We start from the raw sequence: 19,536 nt of genomic DNA, 5'->3' as shown, positions 1-19,536 counted from the left end.
ATTTCTTTTATAAACAACATACTGCATCCTTAAAAACAAGACAATACAAATATGAATGCCTTTTTCTTAATACATTCACAATAAATGTAAAAACTGATGTGTTTGGAATTTTTATGCTTTGTTATCTTTATTTTTCCTTTGTTGTTTTCCATCATTGCATTTTGTTTTTATTAAATCAGATTTTTTCATTTTTTAATTCTAAAGATTTGAAGTAATATATCTTACTTCACCATTTTAGTTACTTACAACATTTTAACTGACTTTCAAAAAGATTTCCTTCTAATCAGTGTCCACTAGTCTAACTTCCCATGTTAAAGTCTATTTGGGACCTTAATTCCCAATTTCTCGTGTTATTAAATATTATGTACTTTTCATTTCATAAGAATTCATTTTGAACAATTATCCACAGTTATTAGATTTAATTACATGTTTTAGTGGTTTAATTGTTCACTAATTGTATTGATTCTTATGTCTTCGATTTAAATATATTCTCTTCTCTCTGTGCCTGAATGTTTCACTGAATAATTCTTTCATCTGTTGATAGTAACCTTTTGGAATTTTTGCTTGTTCAAAAATGTCAATGTTTTGTCGTTATACTTGAATGCTAGCTTTAGCTAGTTATAGAATTCTGGGTTGAAAACTTTTCAGGTCTTGCAGCATGATAACTGGCGACAATTATGATTGTGAAGAAACAGACATTCTTATATTGGAGGTAGACATGCATTTTGTTAGAAATTTGGGGAAATGATTTGGAAATGTACATTAAACTAAAAAATACACTTACAGTTCTAAAGAACTTATGTTGAAATAAAACATTAAGGCTGCCTATACAAGGATATTTATTGTTGCATGTGTACACTATAATCTTATTTCTGTAAAGAAAAAACAAATGTGCACACACACAAATGCACAAAAAGTAGAGGGATGCATGTGACTATGATTTTGGTAATTGCAGTGGCAAAGAGTGGAAAAAGTATGAATAAGAAAAAAAGGGAAGAATACACTTGGGTATTACATTGGTAATTGAAGTAGGTGCGAGAGTGGAAAAGGCACAGGAGATTGCAACAGATATGTTCTACTTCCGTAATTTTTTCAGGCAGATTTGATTTTAAAAATTCATTTTCCCTTAGAAGTCTGACAACACAGCTGATGATGAATTGTGTGTGCTCGTTCTTTTGTTTCTTTACAGGTACTCTAGTTTTTGTGTTGTTTTCTGAAAAATGAATAAAATTCTTTTTTATTCCTAGAGTTCTGAAATTTCCCAGGACTTGCCTTGGTGACATGTCCTTTTCTTCATTTATTGAGCACTGATTGAGCCCTGTTAATCTGAAGTTTTCTGTGTCTCGGGCTCTGAGTTTTATTCTGTTGTGTCCTCCATTCCCCTGGTTTCTTCTATAATTCCTACATGAAATACTGTATGGATTTAGACTTTGTGTCCCCTAACTTTTATTTTTTAGCCTCTTCTTGCTCCTTAAAAACATGTGTTCTGGGGAGCTATCCCATTTCCTTAGCTGTAACCACTCTGCTCTTCCACTCACTTATTGAGGGTTGTTTTTGTTTTCTTGGAAGTTTTGTTTTTAACTTTTTTATTTTGAAGTTTTTTGTCAGCTTACCACTGAAAGCATATCATACTTTTTTATTTGAACCACAGTAGTTTTAGAATTTGAGGATATTACGTATATCAAATGTATTTACTTCCTCTTTTTATTCTAGCAATTAACCTTACAATGTTAAGAAGCAAATTATAATTTTAGTCACTATTAATAACAGTATATAGCCTCATTATTGTATAAAATAATAAAAATTATACTTAACACACTAACTTTAGCCATTTTCAGATCCCCACACATTAAACCCTTTGGAAAATTTCTTCTGAGATCTTAGGTAAGTGGTAACTTTGAGAAGCTGTGTGTCCTCACGTTGGAATATTATATTGAGTTAGCCAAAAACTGTTCAGTATTTTTCATAAAATAAAAGACACCTTTTCATTTTCACCAATAACTGTATCGACTTGGGTGTTTTGAGTATGTCAGCTATCTCCTGCTATTGGCTTCTATGCTAGTGGATAGAGGCCAGGGGGGCTGCTAAACATCTTCCAGTGCATAAGACAGCCTCACAGGAAAGAGAATTATTGGGCCAAAATGTCAACAGTACCAAGAAACTTCGCAACCATGTTTGATCAGTCCCAGCACCTTCTCCTGTGCTGCACAACTCTTTTTTTTCCCCATTTCAGTTGTGTTTTTACCTTTCTGGAAATAATAAAGTATAATATGTTATATATTTTCTTCCATCTTTAATATTAAAATGGCTGCACAAAAAGTTCACCAGTTTTGAAAAAATTTTAATGCATGCTGATCGGACAGCTGTCACACAATACAATCTAACAAAATTGTTTAGAATAAAGTTAAAGACAACTAAGCACTGTTAGGGCCAGAAAACACTAAACAACTTTTTGGCTGACCCAATATAATATGTCTCTGTATAGGATCTATAGTCAAAATAATTTTACTCCGAACTCTGTGAAATTAGTACCCCATTGACTTAAACCATTTAGTTTTTACAGAATATGCTACTCTCACTCATATTGTGTATAAAACCTGTTTTTAGTTTTCTTATTTGAAATTATCATTTCATTCTTTCCAGCAGTCTGTGCCAGTGATTGTTGTAGTTTATGGCATTATACACCTTTGTATGTCTCTCTTTTAGTCCATCTGCTTTGATTTCTTTGGCATGTTACGGGAGAGGAAAGATGAATTCATATCCTTGATAGACCCTAAGGAATCAGAAACTCTTAAATCCTGAGTGGCTACTTTATGGGGGGGTTTTTTGTATCTTTTTTTAAAAATAAAGGATTTTATTTATTCATTTTTAGAGAGAGGGGAAGGGAAGGAGAAGGGGAAAGAAACATTGATGTGTGAGAGGAACATTACTTGGCTGCCTCCTGCACACCCCCAGCTGGGGACGCAGCTAGCAACCTAGGCTTGTGCCCTGACTGGGAATCAAACTGGCGACCTTTCAGTTTGCAGGCTGGTGCTTACTACACTGAGCCACACCGGCCAGGGCTCATGTCCTTTTTCTTTGGAGTATTGGGTAAAGCACTGTAATTCCCCTGTTCGTTGCTGTATTAAATATTACTTCATTGAAGCTCTGCTTTATCCCCACAGGAGTGTTATTATTCTAGCCCCAGAAACTCTTAAGATAAGCTGCTTCTTCTGACTTTTTACCTTCTCATTTATCCAGTTTATTATACCCTGGGAGTAGCACAAAGTCCCAGGTATCTCCTCTTAGAATCAATTTCTGCTTGTAAGGACCTCTGTCACTAGGATCAGTGCACAAAATACCTGTCATCACTACGCAAATGAAATAAGTTAATGGCAGGCGTCATAGGGAATTAACATTTAATGAGTAATTACTGAATGCCAGGCTCTATGCTACATATTTTATGTATGTTGTTTTATTTAGTCCTCACAATCCAAAAATATGTTTTATCCTTATTTTATTGATAAAGCCAAGGAAGTTTAAGTAAAGTGAAGTAATTTTGCCCCAAGCTAAAAGTTGTGGAGCCAGTTTTCAAACCCAGACATGTCTGTCTCCAAAGAGTCTCCTGGTACTGAAGTATAAAATTTAGCCCAAGCCCTCTCTTTTCTGTGAGGCATTTCTTAGCCATGGTATTTTATAGTACCTTCCACCTCTTCTCAACTTTAGAATGTGTAATTAGCATGACTCACTGGGAATATAATGTTTTACTTTTTGATAGAAGTTTTGCGTATATATGTATCCCTGTATGGTCTTCCACAGTTAGATACCAGTACAGTGATTAGAAAACAAACAAAAACCAGCAATAACATTTGATTAATTAATGTTAAGAATAAGATTTTCCTGAAATCATCTCAACTTTAAATGTGCTTTAGTTACCTTTTATAAAACAGTAAGGCACTATTGATAACATTTGAGTGTTATGGATTGGGTGAACTGTAAATCATACATTCTGTAGGTCTCTTATGCTTCAGAATTGCTATCTCTTCATTCTCTCTTCATATGAATAAACCTGAAAGAAATTCTTTTAAATCATAATTGCTTGAATAGAGCTATACATTTGATAATTAATAAGTACTTGCATTTTCTAAATACTATGTAGTATCTTTTGTAACATTTTGGTAAAATTTTGTAATTATTAAAATTCACAATGAAAATGTTGCTGGTTTTATAAATGAAACTACAGAATTGAACATGTAATAAGTAAAAACTTGTTAGCAACTCATGTGCTAAATCAGAGAAAAAGTAGTGACTGTACTCTGTTTCAAGGAAAGCAAATTTTTTTGTATTTAATTTTTTACCATCCTAAATGAACATAATTGTAGAATAGTGGTTACTTTGGAATATTTTCTTAGAAGATGATTGGATTTGAGGGGGCTGATTTTAGAGAAAGGAAAAAATTGAGTAAATGGTAATGTCACTTAGAGTCAGTAACAATATTTTACTAAAAATATTGTTATACAGAAAATAACATTTCTGCCTTGACCATTGTGGCTCAGTCAGTTGGGCGCTGTCCTGCAAAGTGCTAGGTCACCAGTTTGATTCTGATTTCCGGTCAGGGCACATGCCTGAGTTGCTGGTTTGGTCTTGGTCTGGGCACGTGCAAGAGGCAACCAATCAATGTTTCTCTCACACATTGATATTTCCCTTATTCTCTTTCTCCTTCCCTTTCTCATTTCTAAAAATAAATAAATAAAATCTTCTTAAAAATGAATAAAATTTCTGTTTTTGTTTTGTGCTAGTTTTTAATGATACTTGCACATTTTCCCATCTACATATACATAAATATGAATTTACAAATTTACTTAAAAATGAATAAAATTTCTGGTTTTGTTTTGCGCTACTTTTTAATGATACTTGCACGATTTCCCATCTACATATACATAAATTTGAATTTATAAATGTGTATAATACAGATAAAAGGTTAAGTCGTCATTATAGATTATTACAGAATTAAAGATTTGTTTTTACATTCTGAACCCTTTCTATAAAATTGTCATAATTCAATAAAATAATTTACTCTTTGGGTATCATAATCTCCCAAGTTTACTTTCCATTTTAGACTATAAACAATTTTGTGTTTTCTAAATGTGATTAATATGTGATTGACAAATGAATTAATATAATCTTTATAATGAATTTTACTTTATTAAAATATACAAAGTTTTAAAAGGTGTATATATAGTTGAATATGTGAAGTTTTGAATTTGGAATTGTTTCAGAATACTGAAACAATGAAAATTGTTTTGTATTTTAAGAAATAGCATAACATTTGTTGTATTCCAGCCACTCCATTAAGGAACAGATGATCTCTTCAGCTGTTGTAAGAACTTTCTTAGAAGCTGTAATTGTTTACATTTACAGTCATGCCACTAAATTTGAAATGTACACTCTTATGGACCTTGATCCTGTGTAATCATGCATGGTTGGAGAAGTTTCATCAGCAGTACTAAGAGCATTGCTGTCTTTTAAGTTCTTAAACAAATTTCTAGACTTTCCCGAATAACCATTAGGTAGATAGACATCTGACATTGAAGTTGATTCTGTACTTAAAAGCTTACTTTGTCACATTTTCTTCTCTTTTGCTGATTACTGCCAAATGAATGGGCACAATATTTTAAAGCCCTTTTTATATTTTCAGTTTTTAAATTTTTTAAATTCAGTTTTATTTATTTGTTTATTTATTTATTTATTGTGGCACTATGTTTTTTAATGGTGAAATTCTGTTCACCCTTCTGAATTATTTCAACTTTTAAGCAGTTCATGCTGTATGCACACAAGGTCTGTCCAGAAAAGGTCCAGCTATTGTTAATATAAAAAGAATGGTTCATATGACATCCATGTAACGTGGCAGCCAAGGAGAGTGGACTGGAGTGCTCATACTGAACAATGACAACTTCACTGTACTAGTCAGTGGGGGCGGTAGACACCATTGAGTGAACATGTGTACTGTGTGGCCACTGCATTCAGAATGACTGAGTAGAGCAATGAATATGCATCGAATTTTGTGTTAAGCTTGAACAATTCTCCACGGAAACTATTCAGATGATTCAGAAGGCCACAGCTATGGGCACCTGGTGATTGGCAACTTCATCACAACAATGTGTCTGCTTGTGCATCAAATCTCATGCAGAGATTTTTTGTGAAACATCAAATCACCCAGGTAACTCAGCCCCCTACAGCCTAGATTAGGTGCCCTGAAACTTCTGGCTTTCCCCAAAACTAAAACCACCTTTGAAAGGGAACAGATTTCAGGCCATTGATGAGATTCAGGAAAATGCGATGGGGCAGCTAGCTGACAGTGAGTGTGAGAACCGTGCGAGGTCCCAAGGTGCTTATTTTGAAGGGGACTGAGGCATCATTGTCCTGTGTACAGTGTTTCTCGTCTTGTATCTTCTTCAATCAATGTCTCTGTTTTATACCTTCTGGAGAGACCTCATATATAATATTTATCTTACTACTTTTGTCATTTTTTAATGATCTCTGTTTTCATGTCTAATACGATTTTATGTTTTGTCTCTCTCGGACTTTTTTTTAGAGAGAGGGTAAGGGAGGGAGAAGGATGGGGAGAGAAACATCCATTGGTTGCCTCTTGCATGCCCTCAACCTGGGACCTGACCTGCAGCCCAGGCATGTGCCCACACCAGGAATCAAATTAGGAACCTTGCAGTTTGAGGTACAATGCCCAACCCACTGAGCAAAACCAATCCGGGCTCCCTAGGACATTTGACATATTTCTTTTACACTTATTGGGCATGATGGGTTAATGCTTTTAAAATATCTCAAAACTAAGCACAAAGTGCAAATTCATTATAGACTGAAGAATGAAAGACTAGAAGTAACATAACAATTCATGGCATTTAATACTAAGTCTCTGTTGGTGGAGGACAAAGTTGAACAACTGTACTTCTGGAGTGTGAAATTGACTTGTGTTAATTATACAATTGTGGCTGAAAGTTTGATTGGTTTGGAAAACATACAAAGAAGTTACCACTTATTTTAATTTAAAAAATATTTTATTTATTTTTTTTAGAGCGAAGGGAAGGGAAGGAGAAAGAGTGGGAGAGAAATATCAATGTGTGGTTGCCTCTCATGTGTCCTCTACTGGGGACCTGGCCTGCAACCCAGGCATGTGCCCTGACTGGGAATCGAACCACGATCTGGTTTGCAGACCCGCACTCAATCCACTGAGCTACACCAGCCAGGGCTAATTTTTTTTTCCAAGCATGACTTGTTCTGGTTAGAACCATGTGTATATGTGTATCATGTACCCTATCAAAACTGAGATCATCACTTCAGTTGTTTTGTCTCTATGAAAGCATAAACAACCCAACAAGCAGCCATTTTATGCTGAATTTTACTTAGCATGCTTCTTTGGTTGCAACTGTAATTTGTCCTGACTCTTTCAGTTGCACAATCGTTCATTAGAAATTAACCTTTGATTAGCGAATATCCATATTTTTTTCACTGCTGTTGCTTCTCATTTATTTTTCCAGGTTGTTAAAGATATATGCCTCTGTAGTCCTCCTACCCCCTTTTCTTTTTTCCTCCTTTTAGTTACCTGCTTCAGTTTACCATACAGCAGCTCCTAGAGATATGTCAGATTAATATTTAGTATACTGTGCAGTAAGGATCATTTTGTGTTACTAAGTGATTATGATCTAGGACCTCAGTATTTGTAACATCTTTCTATTAAATAATGATTATATGTAGTATCAGGAATAAAACTCTTCAGGTGCATTGTAATTTGGTGGTAGGTGGTAAAATCATGTAGATCATTACTTTATCATGGCAGTGCCACAAGCTGTTTGCAAGAAGCATTATGTGCCCAGTGTATTTTATTTTTTCTTTATTTTTGTGCTTATGATTGGTGTATTTTTTGAATGTTCAAACTCTGACAAATTTTTGGGGGGTACTACCAATAGAAAAAACCTTTGTACGTAATGAATATTAACTCTGTGGCCTCAATCTGTTAGTCATTTGTTCAAGAATCAGCTTATCAATAAACTCGAAGTTAAATAAAGGATTATTTCAGGTAATTTTGAATTTAGAGAATGTTTTTAAAGTCCAATAGTGTATTTTACTTTTGTTTTTAATTTATTATTTCAAATGGTATTAAATGTTAATAATGTAATAAGCAAACATTAAACATATATACTATTTTTGAGGAGATAGGACCTAAAAATTATTTTATCCAATTTCCAGTGCCATATTCCCTTCTGCATTGTTCCTAACAAATAGTTCAACGTGCTAAGTCATTCAGTTCACTACCTTTTGCAGTGTTGAATTATTCCTGTTTATCTAGTTTTTCTTCTTGAGAGGAAGTCTACATCTTTACGACTCAAACACATTGTGTATTTTTCTTTTATACTACAAAGCTTTAAACATTTGAAGATTGTTAATTGTATTGATTGTTTATTAGGCTAAACATACTAAGTTTTCTTTTTATTTCATTATGTGGCATGTTGGAATTCTTTTGAATGTTCTGTATCTTTTTAGTGTTTCCTCTCAACGTGACATCCAGAGTAAGATACTACCTGGATGATATGGATGTATAGTGTACTCTTCTTCACTTGCACTGTTAACTAGATGAGATTTGGGTATATATGTTTGTATATTGTGTATAGTATATATAGGCCTAAATACTACAATAATCTTAGGTGTAGCATTTCAGTTGAGATTTGTTTTGCAGTTACAATGACAGTGGTGAATGGTTTTCTCTTCTTAACCCAATTGCATATATGACTAACTGGAGTTGTCATGTGTTCTCAAGGATAATTTAAATGAACAACATAGGGTTTGTGAAAATTTGACAGATTCTAACTGTAACTCAGCTAGTGGGCAATGTGATAATTTATTTAGGGCTGTGTAATGTAGTTATTCATGAACTAATGTAGAACAAGGCCAAATTTTACTATATTTTTATGGGAAATTATACTGCATGACAAAGGTTAGCATTCTGTAATAAGTACCCACAAAATATTAACTTACTTGCAATAAATATAATTATATACAGTTAATGTACATAAAAGAATGAAATTAAGCTTTCTATCAAAAAAGAGTTATACGTGAACAGAAAGTGGACAGCATAGATTTGATGACAGGCAGATTGCATATAATCTGAATTACTGAGTGACCTAGGAAGCTTGCTCAGAGGGATTGCAGAATAATTATGTTAATATGCAATTATCACCTCATTTCTTCTGTAGTAACCTCAAGATGTAGTGCAGTGAGGGTGTTATAGCAAGTGCTGATAGTTTGCAAAAATACTGATGTTTGAGATTTCTGAGACAATAAATCTAGCTTGAGGCATATAAGTGATGATCTGTCATCTTGAAGACAGATCTGACCTTTGTACTTTTTTTTTAATGCTCACAGTATATAACTACAGGCAGTTACAGCTGTAGAACTCATTATGATTTTCTAGAAAGTGAAATATATTTTATGTAGATTTAAAATTTCATTTGCAGCTTTTTATAAAGTGCGTTAATTTTCTGCAAGAACATTTTAAAATTCAATTAAAAGAAAAATTCTGTGGTTATGATTACATGAAGGACATAGTAATGTCTAAATATTTTATAAAAATATCCTAATTGATATGACAAATTCATTGAAATTTAGGGATTCTAAGCAATATAACATTAGTTTGTTTTTAAATTTATTAGTTTCCCTTTTTTAAACCTAATAAATAACGCCTTTCTTCAAATATATTCCCTACTTGGTTATATTAACATGAAATGGTGTTGGTGGCTGTTACATATATATTTGACTGTATAAAGATACTTGGAAAAGCTATATGAGACAATGTGAAATTAGCCTACAGGTCAAATGCTTTCTTGCCTGGATGCCATATAATAAACCATGACTGTAGAGAGATGATATTTGATGTAAGAATTCTAGGTCCATCATTCGGTGCAGTGTATTTTGTTGACCCATTGTTGTATCCTGTATCTTGATGCAACAGCTATGAGTCTTGAATACTATTGAAAATGTATTTTGAATATTTTTCAGTTAAAATATGTTCTGAAATTTAAAACAGGAAAAAAATTTTTTTGCTAAAATACCAGTTTAGTGAGTCAATTTCTTATAGCTTATTTTTTAACTGATGATTTTTAATATGCATGTGCTAATAAGATATTCAGAAAAAGAGTAACTTCCCAGTTTTTGCGTAGAGATAACCATTAAATGTTTGGGGGCAAATAGGGCATACTTCATTATGTAGGTGTGAAGGAAAATTTTGATTGTTAAAGATTTTATTTTTTAACAATATTTAATTTAATCTTTTTTCTTTTTTGCTAGATAACATTTTGTAGAAGAAAGATCCTTATTATGCATATATATTCTTGATATGTTTTTGAGCAAAACAGTTTGGTATCTTCAGAATATGAACTTTCCTAAAGCTCTCAGAAAGCCACTCTGGTAATGAGGATGCAGTCTCCAAGCCGTCATGATCATAGTTTGTCACCCTGCTGTTCAGGGGTTACCAATGAAGTTGCTTTAAATGGGAAGCGTCTGTTCTATCTCTGAACCTCTAACACCAGAACAGATGGGTAGAACATGGAACATGGAAGGTTTTACCTCTGAGGTGGTAACAGTGAAGCCACTCATTAACACTGAATTTACCACTTCGTTAGCAACGTTGCTTCCTGTTGAGAAAAGCTAATATAGGCTTTCAAATTGACTTGAGCATATATTTGTCTACCTCTGTGATTATAATAAGTAGGGACAGAAAGTGTCTTTCAGTCTAGTTTTTAAAAAATTCTGTCATTTATTTCAGGCTTATATGAGATTATTCCTGTCTGGGCATTTTAGTTTTTATACCAGAGTTAATGAGAACTATCAGGAATGAATAATAGTGAATAATAGTGCATCAGTGTTTGCTTTTCTATTCACTGACATTTGCACACTCTTTCCTAACACATGTTTATGTGCTGCCCATTTTTAACTTCTGTGTATGTGAGGAAGAGAGTCCTGCTGGGTGCTGCATTAGCACCATTTTGGGGTGAGATCATTGAATATGATCTTATTGGAAGTCTATTTTTATTAGTTTGGAAGTTTGCCAACCTCAGAACAGAATTCTAAGACCTATGAGGGGCAGAAAAATTATTGTTGGTATAAATAGTAATGCCAAAGATATTAGTAATGTATGTTGCATCGAAGAACATATCTGGTAATAAGATAAGGTCATATTTATAAGTGCTTGTTCTAAGTTGAGAAATAAGAAAATAATTAGAAACAACTTTTTTACTCTCAAATTAGACTTAATGTTTTCCAAAGCATGTAATTGGTAACCTAGAAGATATTAGAAATGACACCCTTTATTGAAAATGTTTAATTTCTAACTATTGGATTGTAAATTTCTGTTGTCCTAAAATGGTATTATTCACTAAACAAATTTCAAATACCATAAAAATAGAAAACTTTGTTCTGAGAGCAGAAAGTTAGTCTCTCTTGTGTATAACTGTATACTTAATAATAGAGCATTGCTTGGCACATAGTAAAGGCGCAATAAACATTTGGGGAGTGAGTGATCACTGTAGAAGAGGAAAAGAAATATGGAATTTTATGCTGGTATTTCAAATTAATATCTAGGGTTGTCAAATAGTAGGTTCTTTACATTGTACTTGAGGTTTATTGGATATTTTGAATGTCTTGCCCTAATAGGTAAGTCAAGAAATCAGGACTGTGATGGAATTTGCATTATTTTAATAGGCAAGCCAGATTTCATAGGAAAAAACTGTTTCTTCCTATACTTTGGGGCATTTATTTTGATTTTGCAGTTGTGTTTTATTCAGTCAACACTTTATTCCGTTATTCAACAAATATTGCCTGTGCACCTATGCCAGGTGCTATGTTAGGTTCCAGGGATATGAAGATCACTAGGTCACAGTCTCTGCCTTCCAAGATCTTACATTCTTCCAAAGAGAGGCAATTCTTGTACAATGTGGGCATTTTCTAAGAGCAGGGTAAGAACAGCGTGCAAGGAAATTCTTTATAGTAGAGGCAGTAATTATAACCATGATGTATATGTATGTACTTATGTCTCTGAAACTTTTAGCAGTCTTTTAAAAAGTATTCTGTCATCTCATAAAGTTTAAATATATTGTCAAAAGTACCTAGAAAAAATTTTTATCTACATTTTAATGTGAAGTAACGTAAAAATATGACATATTTATGATGTTTCAGAGTAAAAAGTTATAGGCCAGTACTGTACACTGTCAGGTGATAAATGGTATAACTGTCTTTAGGCAATGCCTAGAATTTGGGACTCAGGTTATGAAAATTTAAAGTTACATGTAATACATTAATTTTAACTTCACTAATTTAGAACTAAGTAATGTACATAAGAAATGAATGAAACTGTGAATAAAACATTTTTTGAATTAGAATTTTAGGAGAATGTAAAATTGACAGCAAAGCAGTCTTAAATTTTTATATAATTAAAAAATGTTACATACATTATCCATTGATACTGATAGCAAGTAAGGTTTATTACCAAATGGAGTGTTGTTAACTTCTTCCAGGAATGAACTTTTAAGTGACAAAACTTAACTTCTCTGCAATGTTTAACAATTTACATTATTCTCTATTAGAGTGAGTATCCTTAAATCTACTTAAGTGAGATAATTTAATTTTTATTAGCCATCTTATATATGAGATTTTAAAGTTTTTTCTTCATCTGTGGCATATTTATTTATATCATATGTGTCTCTGTTTATCTTTTTGTGTTGCTTTTTCTTAGGGGTTTGTGTATATATGGTTTTGGGTTGTTGTTGCCAAGCACAAAGAAAAATTAATCTTTGAGACACTTAAAGTTTTTCAGTTGTTTTAAGTTTCTTTATTCTTAGGAAATTATTAGGATCTCAATATAAAGAGGATAATTAAGCTAATAAAAATGTACTTCAACTCTCCATACATTCTAATAGTATTCTTTCTTTCATGCAAATCTAAATTTTTCTTTTCCATTTTCTAGACTAAATGTGTTAAATGGCTTGCCAACAATATGGACGATTTGAAGATAAACACCGACATTACTGGTGCTAAAGAAGAACTCCTAGATGACAGCAATTTTATCTCAGATAAAGAGAGTAGAGTTCATAAACCAAAAGATTGTCAGACATTTCAGAATAGTAGTACGTTCACTCTGCCTGAAGAACTGTCAAAGGACAAATCTGAAAAAGCCTTAAGTGGAGGCCAGTCTACTGTATTTATACATGCTGGTGCTCCTACTGTTTCTAGTGAAAACTTTATCTTGCCTCAAGGAGCTGCTGTTAATGGACCAGTTTCACACTCCTCCTTAACTAAGACTTCCAGTATGAATAAAGGCAGTGTTTCCTTAACCTCTGGACAGCCTGTGGATCAGCCAACAACAGAATCTTGTTCAACTTCAAAAGTGGCAGCTGATCTTCAGCTGTCTACACCACAGAAAGCAAGTCAACACCAAGTTTTGTTTTTGTTATCAGATGTAGCACATGCTAAGAATCCACCCCATTCCATTAAAAAACTACCTACCTCTGCTTCAGTTGGTTGTGACATTCAGAATTCAGTAGGGAGTAGTGTAAAGTCAGATAGCACTTTAATAAATCAAGTGGAGGTGGGTGAGGATAGTGAAGATTTATTGGTAAAAGATGATTGTGTCAATACATTAACAGGCATTTCCTCAGGTACAGATGAATTTAAGTCAGAAAATGATACCAACTGGGACCCCCAAAAAGAGTTCATTCAATTTCTTATGACTAATGAAGAGACAGTGGATAAAGCTCCAGTTCATGCTAAAGTAGGTCTAGAAAAAAAGAGAAAGCGAAAAATGGATGTAAGCAAGATAACTCGTTATACTGAAGATTGTTTAAGTGATTCTAATTGTATACCCAGTAAATCAAAGATGCTAGAAGTAGACTTTCTGGAACAGAATGAAGAACTACAAGCAGTAGACTCACAGACTTATGCATTATCAAAAGTGAAGCCTGAATCAGCTGATGAAGACTTGGAATCTATGGATGCTTTTCAACATATAATTTATAATCCAGATAAGTGTGGAGAAGACAGTTCCCCTGTTCATACTAGCACTTTTCTTTCAAATACCTTAAAAAAAAAATGTGAAGAAAGTGATTCTGAGTCACCCGCTACTTTCAGCACCGAAGAGCCATCATTCTACCCCTGTACAAAGTGCAATGTGAATTTTAGGGAGAAAAAACACCTCCACAGGCATATGATGTATCATTTAGATGGGAATAGTCACTTTCGCCATCTTAATGTCCCAAGGCCATATGCTTGTAGGGAATGTGGGCGGACATTTAGAGATCGAAACTCACTTCTAAAGCATATGATTATTCATCAAGAAAGAAGACAGAAATTGATGGAGGAAATTCGTGAGTTGAAAGAACTTCAAGATGAAGGAAGAAGTGCACGATTACAGTGCCCTCAGTGTGTGTTTGGTACCAATTGCCCTAAAACATTTGTGCAACATGCTAAAACCCATGAGAAAGATAAAAGGTACTACTGCTGCGAGGAATGTAACTTCATGGCAGTGACAGAAAATGAATTGGAATGTCATCGAGGAATTGCCCATGGAGCAGTGGTAAAATGCCCTATTGTCAGTTCTGATGTAGCCCAGAGAAAAACGCAAAAAAAGTCTTTCATGAAAGACTCTGTTACAGGCTCATCCAAAAAATCAGCTACCTACATATGTAAAATGTGTCCTTTTACTACTTCAGCCAGAAGTATTTTGAAAAAACACATGGAATACTTGCATTCATCATCATGCATTGATTCATTTGGTAGTGCTCTTGGACTTGGTAAAAAAAAAGGTAACATCCTTGAAGAACCTCTGGGTAATGATAGCACTAAACCATTAACTAAGCAACAATCAACAACATTTCCAAAGAATTCTGCTGTAAAACAAGATGTAAAGCGAACATATGGATCATCCTCACAATCAAATAATTTTTCAAAATTCCATAAGCGGCCACACAGAATACAAAAAGCTCGGAAAAGCATTGCCCAGTCAGGTGTTGTAAACGTGTGCAATCAAAACAATTCTCATAAGACTGTAATGATTAAAAGTGGCATTGACCAAAAAGCAAAGTATTTCCATCAAGCAACAAAAGAAAAATCTAATTCCAAGGCAAATAGCAACTATTTATATAGACACAAATATGCAAACTACAGGATGATTAAAAAATCAGATGAATCCTATCCTCTGCATTTCAAAAAAGAAGCTGATTCATTAAATTCTGTACATCTGTTTTCATCATCAAGTAATTCTCACACCAATAGTTTTATTTTAGACTCTCACAACTCTGACACCAAAAGGCCAGAAAGCTTCAGAGACCATAGGCGTGTATCTATAAAGAGAGTGGTTAAGGAATCTAAGAAGGAAAATTCTGCTGGAGGAGAGGACTTGGATAGCTATCCAGATTTCTTGCATAAAATGACTGTTGTTGTCTTGCAGAAACTTAATTCTGCTGAAAAGAAAGACAGCTATGAAACAGAAGATGAAAGTTCCTGGGATAATGTTGAGCTAAGTGACTACACTACACAGGCTATAGAAGATGAAACATACAATGATATTAATCAAGAACATGTAAACTTATTCCCTTTATTTAAAAGCAAAGTGGAAGGTGAAGAGCCTGGAGAAAATACTACCCTTAGTTATGATCAAAATGATGGCTTTTATTTTGAATATTATGAAGATGCTGGAACCAATAACTTTTTGCATGACATACATGATCCTCAGCATTTAGAAAGTACAGAAACTTCATTGACAAAGCATAGTTCTGTTTTTCATTGGACTGATTTGTCCCTTGAGAAGAAATCATGTCCTTACTGCCCAGCAACATTTGAAACAGGTGTTGGGTTGTCGAATCATGTCCGGGGACATCTTCACAGAGCAGGATTAAGCTATGAAGCCCGTCATGTTGTATCACCGGAACAAATAGCCACAAGTGACAAAATGCAACATTTCAAAAGAACTGGCACAGGGACACCTGTTAAGCGAGTTAGAAAAGGTAAGTTTTCCTGTAGATACTTTGGCTAATATGTCTGTACTCAAATTCAGAGGATTTGAAAGTTTTGCTCAAATTCAGTCTTTACTAGCATCACATAATTTCATATTTCAGAGTTGATTGGCTTTAAGATGGTCAATTTATAAAAAATTCTGATATCTTAAAAAAATTTTTTTTAGCTATAGAGAAGTCTGAAACCACTTCTGAACACACTTGTCAGCTCTGTGGTGGTTGGTTTGATACTAAAATTGGATTATCAAATCATGTTAGAGGCCACCTGAAAAGACTTGGAAAGACGAAGTGGGATGCTCACAAATCTCCAATTTGTGTTCTGAATGAGATGATGCAAAATGAAGAAAAATATGAAAAAATCCTAAAGGCATTGAACAGTCGTCGTATTATTCCCAGACCATTTGTAGCTCAAAAACTTTCGTCAAGTGATGACTTTCTATCTCAAAATGTTATACCTCTTGAAGCATACCGTAATGGCCTAAAGACTGAAGCTATATCAGTGTCTGCATCAGAGGAAGAAGGGCTGAGTTTCTTAAATGAATATGATGAAACCAAACCAGAACTGCCCAGTGGAAAAAAGAACCAATCTCTTACATTGATAGAACTGCTTAAAAATAAAAGGATGGGAGAAGAAAGGAATTCTTCTATTTTTCCTCAAAAGATCCATAATCAAACTGCAAGAAAGAGATTTGTTCAGAAATGTGTTCTTCCATTAAATGAAGATAGTTCATTAATGTACCAACCACAAAAAATGGACTTCACTATGCACTCAGGTAAGAGAACATTTATGACTATCTTCCATAACAATTTAGTTATACTTATTTTATTGGAATATTTGTAGAAAATACAAATTTTAGAATCCTTTCAAGCTGCTTTTTTTTTTTTTTTTTTTTTTACAGAGCAGTAATTGGTTATACTGTCATTTCTATAAAAATCATTAGGTGATACTCACCACTGAATTCTCTATGCCTCATTTCTTGGTAAAAAGTAAGGTGAGAACAAAAGCAAAAACAAACAAAAAAATTGATATGTAAAAATAAAATTTGCTGTGACCAGGGGATGGGTTCTGTGGATGGGAGGTTGACATTGTTCAAAAGCATAGCATTACCAGAAAGGCAAAACTTCTGTCATACTTTCGCCAGTGCTCCAAGTGCTCCAGGGTGATAATGTTTTCAGTAATTAGCTGTTGGTTTTCCTACTGCTTAGGTAAAACAAAACAAACTCTTTAAACTGAATGGATTGGTGTCTGTTGTATGTTGTGATTGCCTTAAAGAAACTTCTCCCTTTCCAATTCCTCATCGTATTGTTTTGGAGAACTGTTGTGAGTATGAAACATTTGTTTGGGGTTTTAGTTTTTACAGTAGTGTTCTAACGGAACAGTACAGATGGTTTGGTTTAGTTTAGTGCTTGTGCACCAATAGTTATTCCTTTTCAAAGGAGTATTTTGTATGTGTTGGCAAATGATGTGATGGATAAAGTAACCAAACTTTACGTGGTATTGCTGAGTCCGGTTTTTACTTTCAGACTAGAACAGTTTTAAGTGTCTTTATTGGTTTCTTTTGAAAGTTAAGAATGTTGAAGATTAACTTAGATGGTCTCAGAATTTCAGCCCTGAGTTGAATGTGTCTAAGGTAAAAGTTGGTCAGTGGATTAATACTGAATAAAATTACTGTAATAGTGGTTTACTTTGGATGGACATTGGGAGATCCCAAATATTTTTAAGGCAGTTTTGATTTAAGGAAAGATTACCTTGCACTGTAAGTGGTCAGAAAAACAGTTTATCTTCATGGGCTTCTGGTTAATTGGGCTCTTTCTTTTGTGCGAAGTCTTTCCAAGTCAAATTTTCAGCATTTTTCAGAAGAATAAAATGTACGAAAGCTGTGTTAGCTGTGTTGAGCAGGGTGTGTCTCTACTTCAGAGAGAGGAAGCATGTTTGTGGCTATCACAATAATGTTGAAGACACCAGCTGAAACGTGTTGGGGGAATGAGGGTTGTCTGAGAAGTTAGAGGTTTCTTATTGTTCCAACATGTTTTCTTTCCTGTGATGACAAAGATGTTAGTTTGTTGATCATTTATTTAACACAAAAGATTTTAGCAAAAACTTCGAATCATTAACTTTCACTATTGATTGCGCAGAGCAATGAACATATTATGCCCTGAAAAAAAATGTTGTGTCTAACAGCTGTTCAGTGGTGTGTTTTACCACTTTTTCACCCAGCCTTCATCAGAAAGCCTAATTTAGTATTGAGCCTTTTACGGTTTTGTGGGTAAAACACTTTAATTACCACTTTGTTAACTAGACTTAAAAAATTTTTTATTGATAATGCGAGCTTTGAAACTTCTCAACAGTTATGCTATCCAAATCACAGGATTATATTTTAGGTTTAGGAAATGATCTGCATAACGCAGAAACCTGCAAGATACTGATTATAGGTGTTAAATCTAGAGGAGCTCCAAGGTTCAAGACACTTCTTTTCCACCTTTCCTAAGAGCATGGGTTGGCTCTAAATACTAACTATAAACTAACAATAATGAACTGAATTCCTCCTTACTTTAACTTAAGCTAATTCAATGAACGTTTTTTAAACCATCTTTATTGTGGTACTTTTCTTCACGCCTTTAGAAGTGAGAACTGGATTATAGTTTTCTTTTGAATGATAGGTATGCCTGTGAAGCTTAGAACATGTGTGCATTGCAATACGACGTTTACAAGTGCTGTTAGCCTGTCCAACCACTTACGCGCTTATGCACGAAAGAAGAGTGCTGGACTTGTGACTGGTACAGGTATGTTTGAACAGATAACACAGCAAGCCTGTTTGATACAATACACTTTTTTTCTCACCATAGTGGTGCTAATTCAGATGATATGTAGGCTTTCTTTGCTAAGCAGCATTTGAGTCTGAATACACATGAAATTTCAGCAACTTGTAAACTGTTAAGATATAATTTTAAACAAGTTTTTATTTTTCATTTGACTCTAATTTACTTGGGAAAAACAATAACTCAGTAGAGGTATGGAACTTTTGAGTCTACGTTATTCCCATTGATTTTTAAATTATACTATTTTTGACTTTTAAATTTATTTTTGCTAGATTCCAATAAGACAATACTCTGGTTAAAAAAAGAAAAGATTGTAGTTTTAGTTTGGAGAAATGCATCATTAGGTAAGAAAGGAAATTATTGTGAAGTTTCATCTATATATAGTTTCATTAGAAAACTAAGCAATCTAATGAGTTTTCATTAGTCTATAGATAAAGTCTTTAAAGGGGCAGGTCTTAATATTGGCCCATGCTGACAACTGAATAGATTTTTCTTTTAATGCCCCTACACTATATTTAGGATAAATAGTATAGCTATTGATATAAATGTTAACATGCACATTCTGTGTTATTTGTGGTTGGTTAGCCCAACCTTGGAGGTAGCTCTTCATACTGCTAGTCTGTGAAAATTTTATTAGCTTACTCATGTATAATACTGCTTCTTA

The 19,536-nt window shown here is 33.8% G+C and overlaps 1 protein-coding gene across 19 annotated transcripts in view; it reads left to right on the top strand.

Annotated features, from left to right (window-relative positions):
* ZNF644 (zinc finger protein 644) overlaps positions 1 to 19,536 on the top strand; it is a 105,404-nt gene that overhangs the window by 68,634 nt on the left and 17,234 nt on the right. For 10 of the 19 annotated variants that reach the window (XM_053655421.1, XM_053655417.1, XM_053655411.1 and 7 more), the window contains 3 exons: positions 13,010 to 16,043; positions 16,220 to 16,825; positions 18,714 to 18,836. The exons of 6 other annotated variants lie outside the window; for them this stretch is intronic. In XM_053655421.1, the coding sequence (XP_053511396.1) occupies positions 13,040 to 16,043; positions 16,220 to 16,825; positions 18,714 to 18,836 (3,733 nt within the window). In that variant the 5' untranslated portion in view covers positions 13,010 to 13,039. Of the gene's footprint in view, positions 1 to 5,624; positions 6,200 to 13,009; positions 16,044 to 16,219; positions 16,826 to 18,713; positions 18,837 to 19,536 lie in introns of those variants that run through there. 3 more of the 19 variants (XM_053655423.1, XM_053655410.1, XM_053655422.1) reach the window with 3 other exon arrangements.

The sequence above is a fragment of the Artibeus jamaicensis genome, unplaced genomic scaffold (assembly GCF_021234435.1).
Source record: "Artibeus jamaicensis isolate MK-2021 breed Jamaican fruit bat unplaced genomic scaffold, CSHL_Jam_final scaffold_1019, whole genome shotgun sequence".
Classification (NCBI taxonomy): Eukaryota; Metazoa; Chordata; class Mammalia; order Chiroptera; family Phyllostomidae; genus Artibeus; species Artibeus jamaicensis.
The sequence above is the reverse complement of the archived record's forward strand: the minus strand, read 5'-3'. Positions and strand labels throughout refer to the sequence as shown.